We start from the raw sequence: 13,457 nt of genomic DNA on the forward strand, positions 1-13,457 counted from the left end.
TATATAAAAACCACATTTTCTTTATTCATTTATTTGTTCATGGGCTATTCCCCAGATGTAGCTATTACAAATTGTGCTGCTATAAACATGGGTATGTATATATCGCTGTGGTATCTTGCTTTTAACTCTTGCAGGAAGACATATAGAAGGGGGATAGCTAGGTCAAATGGAACCTCCAGTTTTAGTTTTTTAGGGAATTTCTATAGTGATTTTACCCATTTACAATTTCACCACCAATGGAAAAGGGTTCTTTTTTCCCCACAGCCTTGCCAGCATTTGTTAGTGGTTGCTTTCTTGATGATAGACATTCTTTCTAGAGAAAAGGAGATGGAATGTTTTTAATTTGCATTTTTTGAGTGACCAGTGATGTTGAGATATTTTTTGCCTTTTTGAGACAGGGTTTCACCATGCAGTTCAGGTTGACCTTGAACTCACTTTGTAGCCCTGGTTGGCCTCAGACTTACAGTGATTCTCCTGCCTCAGACTCACAAGTGCTGGGATTACAGGCATGTGCCACCATTGCCTGGCTGATGTTGAGCATTTTGTCTTACATTTATTTGCTATTTGTATTTCATCAGAGAAGTATTTATTCATTTCAGGTGTCCATTTTTGGATTGTGTCTTTAAATTCGGCAGGGGGGGCCTCTGATTTTTTTTAAATTTCTTTATATATTCTAAATATCACTCTTACTGAGTTTGTCATTTGTGTACAGGAATGCTATTGATTTTTGAGTGTTGACTTTGTATCTTGCTACTCTTTTTTTTTTTTTGTCCTTTTTGAGACAGGGTCTCACTGTGCAGTTCAGGCTGGCCTTGAGCTCACTTTGTAGCTCAGGCTGGTCTCCAACTCTCAACAATATTCCTGCTTCAGCCTCCCAAGTGCTGGGATTATAGGCGTGCACCACCACACCTGGCTTGTATCCTGCTACTCTATTGAATTTGGTTATTAAATCTAGGAGTCTTTTGGTTGGATTTTTGGGGTCGTCCACATAGAGTATCATACTATCTATAAATAATAATTCTTACTCCTTTTATGTCTTTCTCTTATTTAATTGCTCTGGCTAATGTTTCCAGAACTATATTGAAAGGAGTGGTGACAGAGGGCATCCTCGTCTTGTTCCTGTATTTGAGTGAAAGCTTTCAGTTTTTGACCATTTAGTATCATGCTGGCTGTTGGTTTGTCATAGATGGCTTTTATCACATTGAGATAAAGACCATCTATTCTAATTTTCTGTATGGTTTTTACCATAAATGGATGTTGGACTTTGTCAGATACTTTTTCCACATCTTACTAGATGATTATGTGGTTTTTGTCCCTGGTTCTATTAATGTATTATTTTTATTTATTTGTGTATGTTAACCCATCCCTGCATCCCAGGGATGAATCCTGGATGGTCATGTTGTATAATTGTCTTGATTTGCTGCATTCTGTTTGCCAGTATCTTATTGAGGATTTTTGCTCAAATTTGTTTGACTTTTTTTGGTCGGTTGGATCTTTCTCTGGTTTTGCTATCAGGGTAAAGCTTACTTCCAGGAATGAGTTTTAAAGAGTTTAAGGAGTAGTGGCATTAGATCGTCTCTAAATTTCTTATAGAATTCAACAGTGAATCTGTCAGGACTGGGTTTTTCTTTGCTGGTAATTTTCAAATTCTTCAATTTCATTGACTGATACTGGTTTATTTAGAATTTTTATATCTTCTTGATTCAGCTTTGGTAATTCATACATATTGAGGAATCTGTCCATTTCTTCTGCATTTTCCATCGTATTATATAATACAGGTTCTTGAAGTAGGTATACATGATCTTCTGGATTTCTGTAGGATCTGTTGTGATTTCACCCTTTCCATTCCTAATTGCATGAATTTGAGTCTTTACTTTCCTTTTCTGATAAGTTTAGCTAAGAGTTTGTCGATTCTATTTAATCCTTCAAAGTACCAACTCTTCAATTCATTGATTCTTTGTATTGTTTGTTTAATCTCAATTGCATTAATTTCTGCTCTGATCTTTATAATTTCCTCCCTCATGTGTGCATTGGGTTTAACTTACTGTTCTTTTTTAGAAGCCTGAAGTTCAACATTAGGTTGTTCATTTGAGCTTGCTTTGCTTTTTAATACAGGAATTCACCACTATAAATTTCTCTCGTAGGACTGCTTTCATTGCATCCCATAAGTTCCAGTATGTTGTATTGGCATTATTATTTAATTGTAGAAACTGTCTAATTTCACCTGGAATCCATTGGTTAGTATCCACGTATTTATGTAGTTTTTGTGGTTTCTTTTGCCACTGATTTCCAGTTTCATTGCACTATGATCTGATAATATGCACGGGATAATTTCAGTTCCTTTGCATTTACTTAAGCCTTTAAGCATGTTTTCTGAGCTAGTATGTGGTCTGTTTTGGAGAAGTCCCATGTGCTGCTGTTGAGAAGAATGTGTATGCTGCATACACAGTAAATATCCACTCAGTAGAGTGATTTTTACCCTCAGGGAAGAAAATTTAAAAGTGATAAGAGAAAAAAAATAGAGATGTAAAAAAAGAGAAAGTGATTACAAGCAAGGCTGAAGGACAAAGGAAGATTATTTAAATTATAGGAAAAAAGGTCAGAGGGACAGAAAGGAAAAAAAAAATAAGAACAAAACAAAACAATTAAAAACAATGTTCACACTCACAAGAAAGCAAAAACAAGGGAAAAAAGCAAACAACAAAAGCAAAGAAAAAAAGAGATTTCTTTGTGTTTTCAAGCCTGTGGTTATCTTCTTGGGTCTATAGTTTTTTGATAGTGTTCAATTTAGGACATGGCTCTGCTGTCACTGGTAGACAGAGGAGGCTGACAGAGCCCATCCATGCTTGATGATCCTAGCAAGCCTTCAGTAGGATTAGGATGGGATGCTGGGTAATCCCAGCAAGCCTACAGTAGGGCAGGTGCCAACTCTGGTACTTACACATCCACAGAAGTTCAGGATGATTTTGGCCTGTAGTTGTTGGGTTGGTACCTAAATTGTTCAGCCTACAGTACTCTGGGTGTCACTTGCTGGCCTGACCATGGCCCCCTCACCCTGGACACCTACCATGGTTGTCTCTCACCCAGTCACTGTGGGATTTCAATACTGGAAGCCCTGAGATGAAGCCAACCCACAGGGATACCTAGTCCTGAGTTCATTTGGCCCCTCCTTAAAATGCCATCTGGCCAAGTATCTGTCCAGGACACACAGGGATTGCAGTCACTGGGATTGCAGTCACTCACCAGGTGTTGTAGCTCACAGCACTTACTGCTCCTTTCCACTGGTGTGTTTCTCCCTAGAGGCGTCTGGAGTCACTCACCCTCGCTGTCTTACTGTAGATTTGATCCTCCTCTCTTATACACAAGCTATGAGCCAGGGAGAGGGTGCAGTTTGCCCCCTCCTTTTTCTGCTTTGTGATCTGTTATGGGGTTAATAATATCCCTTAGTTATTGCGGGCTTATCAGGTCTGCAGTCTCCTGAATGATTGTATGGTGAAGGCTAAATAAAAGGAGGCAAATGGAATGATTTCAGGGCTCTAGGAGGATCAAAGCTCTCTCACATGATTCAAGATTCTGTCAGGGCTAAGACCAAGAACTTCTCTGGGTTGCCCATATTTATTTGGTTATCAGAAGAAGTGATTGGAGTAGTCAAGAGGGGTGGAACCACTCAAGGACTTCTCTAAGTAAGGTATTAAATTAATCCACTGAAGAATGAGATGCCTGAGGCTATAGTCTTCATCTAGTTGAGATCTGACCCAGGTGTCCTTGGCTGTGATCTTGTTTTATCATTTGAGGCTTTCTGGCTTCATCCACCACTACAGGTTCTAGCAGGGATTAGTGACTCACAGAGGTTTGCTTACTGTGAGTCCGCCATTTCCAGATAAGGAGTCTAGGCCTTGGACAGATTCACAAGTGAACATGAAAAGCCAATTGATTAATTTATGTCCTGCTCAAGTCTGCTTCATAGTGGTCTCCATCAATCTGTCTCTTTACTTTCTCTATTGGCCCCAGTTTTCCCTTCAGATCCTTTCTGGGTCTCAGAGATCTACCTCCTTTTCTTCCCCAGGTGGTTATTTTCCAGTATCTGGATTCCGACTCTTAGGTTAATTTGTTGCTGTTTACTGCTGCACAGTCTTTCCAGAAGTCCTCTGTCATACTCTTAAAAAGCTAAATTATCCTCCATAATGAAGGAAAATGGATAGACCTGGATGAGAACTCTGTTCTGGGACTAGAGAAGGAGAATAGAGCCATAGGACCTGCAAAAAAGCAGGGAGAGGAGTTTTTGGAGAGAGAGAAAGCAAAGAGGCAAAAGAGGGAAGAAAATATTTTTTCAAAAGTTTTAGAAACATGTTTTCTATGATACGACACTTAACTCTATTCCTTCCATCTCCCTAAACTTCCTTCAGTAAAAATTATGCCTGTTAAACTGAGCATGGTGGCACACGTCTGTAATCCCAGCACTTGGGAGGCTTAGGCAGGAGGATTGTGGTGGGTTCAGGGCCAATCTGGACTACATAGCAAGACCCTGTCTCCAAACAACACAAAACAAAATTATGCCTTCTTAAAAATTTCCCCTGTGGTACTAAGGTTTAAAGAGAAGACCTTCTCACACTAAGCTACACCTCTAGCCATCTTTATTTTTTGAGATAGGGTCTCTGTGAGTAGTCCAGACAGACCATGAACTCATGATCCTCCTGCATCCATGTCCCAAATAGCTAGGATTACAGATGTATGCCACCATGCCTTGTTTATGACATTATTCAATACAGGGATGGAGGAGCAGCGGGGAGGGAAGAAACGAAGGAAAGGAAAAGAAAGGAAGGAAGGGAGTTGCTGAAGTAGACTAAATTACATTTGGCTATACAGCTATAAAGTTCTCTGCACATAGTTGAAGTTGAGCTGTTCTAATTGCTGTCTCTTCCTTTGCCAAAAGAGCTCCTGGTGTTGGCCACAGATAGTTGTTCCACAGATGCTCAGACCTCTGAGTGGAATGAATGCTCAGTCTTAAGCATAAAGTTAGAGGGGAGGTTTTGTTTTCACAGAGAGAACTGTTCAGGCCTTCTTAAAAGACCATACTCTCATCTTCTAGCTTCAGAGGTAGTTCTTAGCAAAACATAGGGAAAGTAATACACATTTCTAACCTAGGGTAAAAGTCAATTTAATGACTTGAGAGTTGCAACGAAGTCAGCATTGGACTTTGGTAGGAGCTAGGCTGGTCTCATAGATGCCAAACCTTTTATCAAAAAGCTAAAGAACATGTTTGTTTGTTTATTTGGGGTTCTGGGATTTGCTCCAGGGTCTTTGAATTCAGCTACATCCCCAGACCATTTTATTATTTTATTTTGAGGTAGGCTGTCCCAAAGTCACTAAACTTCCCAATCTGGGCTCCATCTAGTAATCCTCCTGCCTGAGCCACCCAACATGCTGTGATTACAGATGTGTGCCACCATGCTTGGCTTTAAATAGTTATTTTGTTGTACATTTAAATCAGATTTAAGTGACTACTATGTTTCTAGATGCGATACCACCAAGCACTTGTTTTCTCAGCTGTATAGTGAAAGCACTGATTTTTAGGGTCTCTTCCCACAATAGTCTAAAGTATTATGCTTCCTTGTCAAGGGACAGTGACTGTCTTCATTCTCCTCACTTGTCTTGAACAGAGCTCACTCTACTCTGGATGAAGACTTGGAAAGATGGCTCCAGCCATGTGAAGAAAAGAACATAGAGCTACATGACTCCTGCAAAGACTTTAAAAGGTTATTGTTCCCCATTAGGGGACTGTTCTTTCTCCTCCTCTCCTACCCTTTTCTTTACAGGGGAAAGAACACATTAGATGCCTAAGGTATAGGAGTATTAGATTTAGATTCCCATGCAGAAAGTGGGGCTAGGTTTAGGCTTCTGGGAGAACAAGTGTCTGATAACGGCGTTACACTCCAGCCCAACTCCATCTCTCTACACTCTCGTGCTTGCTCCTCTTCCTCCAGCCACCCACAGTGCTCAAGATTGTGATTAACGATGGTACTTCAGGCAGATGCAGACTGAGATTACTGCAGTTTTGGCCTGCCACCTTCAACATTTTCATCAGTCATTTGAATTAAATCAGAAAAGGCATGCTTATCAAACTTTGAGATGACAAATCTCAGAATGAACTCTGATGGGATGGATGATAGACCAAGGATCCAAAATGGTCTTGACAGGTAGAAATGTTAGATAGTCTAAAAGATAAAGGTAAAGCTGGGCACAGTGGTGCACACCTAGTCCCAGCTACCCAGGAGGCTGAGGCTAGAGGATTGTTGGAGCCGAGGAGTTTGAGGCTAGGCTGGGCAACATAGGGGGACCCACCTAAAGAAAAAGAAAAATCCAAAAATTTTAGGTCCAGCAGCATAAAATCCTAGACACCTGTTAGGCCGGGCATGGTGGCACACACCAATAATCTCAGCACTCGGGAAGCTGAAGCAGGAGGATCATTGTGAGTTCGAGACCAACCTGGGCTACAAAGTGAGCTCAAGGCCAACTTGAACTGCATAGTGAGACCCTGTCTCATCCAAAAAAAAAAAAAAAGAAAAAAATCCTGCACACCTGCTCTCAATGGAAAATTTTGAACTGGAAGCCTCTCTGTAGTAACACTGAAAGCAGGAAGTCTTATTTTTATATACCCAGCACTTCACATGCATCTTGAAACAAGGTAAGAATTCCAGAAATTCTTAAACACTGCAAGGCTGTGAGGCCTCAGTCTGTGAGGCCTCAGGCTGATAAGTTCTGAAAACGTCAGTGCTGCATTAATTCTGCATTAGGCCAGGTGTGGTGGCACATGCCCGTAATCCCAGCACTTGGGAGGCTGAGGCAGGAGGATTGTTGGGAGTTCAAGACCAGCCTGTGCTACAAAGTAAGCTCAAGGCCACCCTGAACTGCATAGTGAGACCCTGTCTCAAAAAGACAAAAAATAATAATAATAAAAAATTCTGCAGAGACAGAAATATACTCTCTGGAGCCAGTGACGGGTGAGACAGGTAATATGCTGTTTAGAGGACTCCTGGGATACAATGTGGAGCTCCCTTGGGGTGTCACATTTAAACAGGGATCTTAACAAAGAGAAGAGCATAGGCACAGAGCAGTCAGATGTCTGCACAGCAGGTTGATGAGAACAGCCAAAGGAGCTGGGGAGGCTCAGCCTGAGCAGAGCAGATGGAGGGGAGAATCTGATAGCCTCCCTCACACACCTGAAGTACTGTGAAGTGACCAGAGTCAGCCTGCTCTCTCCTGCCCCAAAGGACACAGCTAGTGACTAGAAATCGCAGAGTAACAGACTTTTACTCAGCAGAGCACAGACTTCGTCCTGGTTACAGCCATGGGACCAAGGAAGCAGCTGCCCTTTCCCTTCCAAAGTGGCTGCTCCTGCTCAGAAGAGGCTGGTGACCCTAGTGTTTGTATTTGGACAGAAGTAAAAGAAAACTCACTCTTGAGCCTGCAGTTCTCTCAGTGTAGGTTAAGAGGGGGAAAAGTCTGCTTTCACCATAACTAAATTTCTTTCTTTCTTTCTTTCTTTTTTTCTTTTGTTTTTGCTGTGTGGGGATTGAATGCAGGACCTTGTGCATACTAGGGCTCTGCCACAGGACCACATACACACCCCCTTTCATTTTACTGGGGTTTTTGTTGTTTGTTTTCTTTTTTTTTGGTACTGGGAATTGAACTTAGGACCTTGTGCCTGCCAGGCAGGCACTTGTGCCACTGAGCTATATCTCCGGCCCTATATTTTGTTGTGACTGTCCATGGAAAGAGAACAGAAGAAGCCTTCAACAGTGCTGCTTTGGTTCATCCAGCTTCTTGAGCACTGATAGTGAGCCAGAAACTCTGCTTGGGCTGGAGGCACACAGAGAGACATCTCTCCCTTAAGGAGCAGAGAGTTGAGAGGAGAAGACAGATTCTGCTTAGTAGTTTAACAAATCTAGTCTTAAATTGTAAGATAATTTAAATTATTTAGACATTTCATACTAGAGGAAGTTTCAGAAAATGAAGATGATAAAAGAAATGGTGGTTTTCCAAAGTACACCCAATAGTATAAGTAAAATACATTTTCTCTTTATGACTAGCTATATAGCTTAGTAAACAAAAGCAGAGTCTAATTAGCTAGGCTGTCTGTGTCAATCCCAGCTCTAGGACTTACTGGATATGTAACTTCTCTGTGCCTCAGTTTCTTCCTCAGGTAATGGGAATAGTGGTAACTACTTCATTTAGTTGTTACAAGAATTGAGTTAACATACTTTATAGTACATAAACCAACACCTGGCCCACAGGGAACACTCCTATAGTACTAACTACTATTTCTGTCGTTTGGAGTGCTATCCTGTTCTCCTGGATCTTAGGCATGTGGTTTAATTCCCCAAATCATTCTCATTAAAGGGACACAAAAACCAAGGATCAAGATTTTGGTGAAAAGAAGACCAAAAGTAAAGAAAGCATCAAGTCAGAGAGAAGGAAATCGGAGAGCTTTTTAGGGACTTGTGAAGAAGGTATGAATGAAGAATTGTTTATAATACAGTCTGCCATCTTTAGGCTTTGTGGGTATCCAAGTTACGAAGAAATGTTTCCCAGATACTATATATAATCTTCCTATAGTTCATAATTCTGCAGTTCAGTCTAGACTTTCTGTTAACTGCCAGTCATCACTTAATCTAGTTCCTTTTCAAGAATGAGCTATTGGCCAGTATCTTCAGCATCTTGCACATTGTCTGGAAAGCTGTTTAGCTTCTGATTGTCTAACATCTGTGAAAGGTTTTCAATTTAGTGCATCCAGTTGCTGCAGAACCTAATAAATCATACTTCATGGAATGTAATTGGGATCCATAAGTGATATAAAAATTGTAATTCAAGCTTAATTTCACATTAGCCTTTGTTGTTTTTTGAGACAGAGTCTTGCTCTGTAATTCAGACTGGCCTTGAACTTACTATAGAACTCAGCCTGGCCTCGAATTCATGGCACTCCATCTGCCTCAGCCTCCTGAATGCTAGGATTACAGTGGCTTTAGGCGTCTGATATGCCATTTACAAATGATGCCCTCCTAAATTTTGTTTTCTCCACTCAGGAAGTTAGCGATATTAATTGTTTCAGGTCATCTGTTATCTCTTTATCCTGTCCTAGTCCCTTTTCATTGTTTTTGCTAGGATGCTGTCTGGTTTTTGCTAGGATGCTGACGCTAGTGGACTGCTCTTCAGGGCTTCCTATTGGCCAGTTGAAATGCCTGGAAAAAATCAAAAGGCAGGAGAGGAGGGTAGTGTTTACTTCCCCTCCCTATTTCAGTACTTTGTGTCTGGAAGAAGTGCTGTCCTTCCCCAAGCACTTCTGTGTGGCAGCCTATCCTTCCCAATTCCAGCTGTCTTCCCTGAGTTCCAATAACTCCCTCCACCCCCACCATTTACACCCTTTATTTATTATTTATTTATTTATTTAGTCTTTTTGAGACAGGGTCTCACTGTGCAGTTCAGGCTGGCTTTGACCTCACTTTGTAGCCCAGGCTGGTCTTAAACTCACAGTGATCCCCCTGCCTCAGCCTCCCAAGTGCTAGGATTACAGATTGCACCATCATGCCCAGCCAGACCCTTTAGACTTAAGTTTCCCATTGCTGCCCATCCCTGGGTGCCTTGCCATTCCTTGTTTGTTCCTTGAACTGTTTTAACTATGCTTTGTATGTATTCACTTTATAAACAAATCTTTCCCTGTACTATCAATGTGTACCTTTTGTTTCCTCTGACTAGCACAGGGCCCAGTGTGTGGGGTCATTTGGCTAGTACTGAGTCACTAAGAAGATAATTCAGAAGATAATTTGTGAATTAGTGCCATTAATGCCCACTGCTATGGCAGGGAGCTGTAGAATGTTAGGAGGGGAAGCCATTAATTATGTCCTTAGAAAGATTCTGTATGTATATAATAGAACATGAGTGTGGTGGCACATACCTCCCAGCACTCACGAGCCTGAGGCAGAGGGATCACCAGAAACTTGAGGCCACCCTGGGTTAAGTAGTGAGTTGAAGGCCAGCCTGGAATACGTGGTGAGACACTGTCTCAAAACAAAACAAAAAACAACTGTTGTAGGTAAGACTGTCTGTGCTAAACTGGATAGAACACTGATACGACTTCTGAATTCTAGCACTCATTTACCTAGGAAATAATCAGGTTGGTTTTTTTTTTCTTCCTCTTATATTTCATGAAGATGAACTAAAACCCTGTTTTTGGAAGCGACTGGGTTGGTCTGAACCATCAAGGTAATTAGAAATATGTTTTAGTTTACAGTTTCATTTTTAGAGAGAGAACAAGTGCACTTAAGACATTAACTAGTACGAATAAAAACCATGGGAAGAGGCTTGAATTTCTGACCAGCTTGCTCAATTTATAGTTATATGTTTATAGTTCATTAAAATATAAAATGAAATGAATGCCCTCTCTGATTAAATCAAAGTCAGTATAAGAACCGTTCATATACAGGAGCAGAAGATGCTGCTGTCAGTTGCTTTGCAGTTGTCTTGCATTTCCATGATTCACTGATCATCTTCTAATCTCCCTTGATTATAAAATCCCTTTCTCTTCAATTCAGTTGAACAAAAAGGGTGTTTGTGTCTTTCAAAAATGTGCATACTGGGCAACCCATTCAGGACCCCTCCTGTCACTTGGGAGCTGTTCACATTTCCCATCCCCCCATTCCTATTCCCCATTCTTTTTCTCCAATAAATTTTCCCACTCTTAAAAAAAAGTGCAAGGGCCGGGCGTGGTGGTGCACACCTGTAATTCCAGCACTTGGGAGGCTGAGGCTGGAGGATCGTTGCGAGTTCGAGACCCAGCCTAGGCTACAAAGTCTACAAAGACCGGCCTGAACTGCATAGCGAGACCCTGTCTCAAAAAGACCAAAAAAAAAAAAAAAAAGTGCATACTACTACAACAAGTACTGAAATCAGTAAGGAGATTCCTTAGAAAACTAAAAATAGAAATTCCACCCAACCTAGCTATTCTCTTTCTGGGTATCTTCCCAAAAAAGTTAAAGATATCATATTACAGTGACACATGCATACCCATGTTTATAGCAGCAGAATTTATAATAGCCAAATCTTGGATAAAGCCTACGTATTCATCAAGAGATGAATGAATAAAGAAAATGTGATGCTGCTATTCAGCCATAGAGAAGAATAAATTTGAGTCATTGTGGGAAAATGGATAGACCTTGCAATTATAATTCTAAGTGAGATAAATCCGACACAGAAGGTGAAATGTCACATGGTTTCTCTTATATGGGAAACCCAGAGTGTAAGCAAAGAAAGCAAAATAAAAAATTATAGGAAGCAGGGAGGTAGACTTTGATGGATGGGGAGATCTAGGGCTGCAGGGAGTGGGGGAGGGAAGGAGAAAAGGATTAAGATGCAGTGTGTACCCGTACCAAGTCTCCAAGATTAATGTATTCATTATGTATTGCAAACATGTACTATGAGTGACAAGAAAAACGATACATACTGAGTTGTCGCTCAGTGGTGGAGTGCTTGCCTAGCGTGCAGAAAGGCCTAGGTTCAATTTCCGGGATGGCAAATACTACTAAAAAGAATTTTAAAAATTGTGCATAATAATTTGAAGCTCCCTTTTTTGTCCTTTAAAATATCTGTGCACAGGATAATCGTGCTGGATCAGAGCGACTTGTCAGACTGACTGGAACTGGATCATAGATGGACTCTAGCCTGATTTTGAGCAACCTGGTTGTGAGCTCCTGTCTTCTCTCGTCCGCTTTAGTTGCTATCAGGGGAGCAGGTTAAGTTCTGTAGCTCACAGTTTGTTCAGCTGCTGTAGCAGTCATGGTGGTTTGACTGTCTGTAGGCAGCACATTTAACCATTTGTTTCCAATCAGATTCCTGAGAAGCGCAAGGTAGTTATAAATTCAAAAATTGTTCATTGTACCCAGAATGGTTTTTGGTTTTGTTGATACATATTTTTGAAAAATTTACTTTTGTTATATAATAAAGTGTTTCTTGTACTACCATTCATTCTGTCAGTGTAAGATCTATGTCTTTGTTTGAGTTTGGGAGTTGGGAGAAAGGCCTTCCATTTTTGGTATAAGTTTTTACACATAGGGAGCTACCACCAGTTGTCCTGTTTTATACCAGAAATACTCCTAACCACTTGGCTAAAATTTGCCACATTTCCCCAAAGTGAACCCTAGCTGTTCTCAGTGACAAGGTCCCAGGCTCCTCCGACAGTGACAACAGCCAAGTTCACATCAGGAAAGCCAGCGTGACAAGCCCCTCTAGGAGAACCAACAGCCCCAAGAGAACCAACAGCTCCCAACAGCTCCTCCAGTTCTTCTCCACGTCTCTTTTTATGCTATTGGCAACAATCCTCAGGTGGGCCTTCCACACCCAGCACCACGCTGATTCAGTTCAGCTGGGCGTTACAGATTGACCACCAGTTGTCCTGTTTTATAGCAGAAATACCACCCAACCAGTTGGCTAGAACTGCCTCATTCCCGTTACCTAGAATTAACTTCGTAGAAGGAAGTGATAAAATCCCAAGGTGTTTAGAACTTTTAAGATGAACAACAACATTCTCATACATTTTGCAACGTACTTCTCCAGTGTACATCATGAGTGTAATAGAGAAATAAAATAGTGGTAAGTTTAAGATTACCACATTTTTTTCTAATTTGGCTTCTTGTGACTACTGGCCAAATGATATGTGTACCTAGCCTGGTTCCTAAAGGATTTCTGTCCTTTTTTACCTCCACTTTGGAGTCGTCACATATGAATAGAAACCTTCTCCAGGAAGCTAGGTACTGCTGGGTGTGTGGTACTAGCCAGATAACCTTGTTTTTGTGTGTCTTGGTGAGTAAGAAAAACGTCTTTTGTGAAAACTGAATAGTTCCCACTGTGGATGATCATATTCGAATCTCTTAGCACCCATAAATTCTGTGCTGCACAGATCAAATGGGAAGGTACAAATCTGTTCGGCTATTTCAAGGCAAGGAAACAGTTGCCTGCCATTACAGCCAGAGGTCCAGCAGAAAACAGTTTATAAATAATACCATGTTTAAGAAACTTTGAGAGATACAGCCAGCCTGAATGAACTGCATAGTGAAACCCTCTCTCAAAGACAAAAACAAATAAAAATGCCAGCCCCATCACCTTGCTTTACCTGCCATTATAGAGTAGCCACTGAGCAAGAGAATAGTGACATGTAATATTCTACATGACCCTGGATATCGCCATGGCAATGAAGTGTTTATTTTTGGGAAAACGCAGTATTATAAAACAAGTATCTTATATACATTAATCCTTTTCTTACACATGACAGTCCTGCTTTTTTTAGGGTGCTTCTCCTGCTTCCATCTGCTGTTCCAAGCCTCCACTCCTCACTTCCCTCCAGCATTCAATGGATGACTTACACCAGTTGTGCAGAAAAAATAGAATTAGCTTGGCTCCCCGCCACC

The 13,457-nt window shown here is 41.0% G+C and overlaps 1 protein-coding gene across 1 annotated transcript in view; it reads left to right on the forward strand.

The window, feature by feature from the left end:
• The window catches only part of Tex14 (testis expressed 14), a gene marked incomplete at its 5' end in the record, with an annotated part of 90,856 nt that extends 78,842 nt beyond the window's left edge, over positions 1-12,014 (forward strand). The window contains 4 exon segments of the mRNA XM_013519211.1: positions 5,661-5,756; positions 8,401-8,510; positions 10,209-10,260; positions 11,650-12,014. Of these exon segments, the coding sequence (XP_013374665.1) occupies positions 5,661-5,756; positions 8,401-8,510; positions 10,209-10,260; positions 11,650-11,686 (295 nt within the window). The 3' untranslated portion in view covers positions 11,687-12,014.
• Between the last annotated feature and the right edge of the window lie 1,443 nt (positions 12,015-13,457).

Source organism: Chinchilla lanigera, unplaced genomic scaffold (genome assembly GCF_000276665.1).
Source record: "Chinchilla lanigera isolate Chin_1 unplaced genomic scaffold, ChiLan1.0 scaffold00050, whole genome shotgun sequence".
In the NCBI taxonomy this organism is placed as follows: domain Eukaryota; kingdom Metazoa; phylum Chordata; class Mammalia; order Rodentia; family Chinchillidae; genus Chinchilla; species Chinchilla lanigera.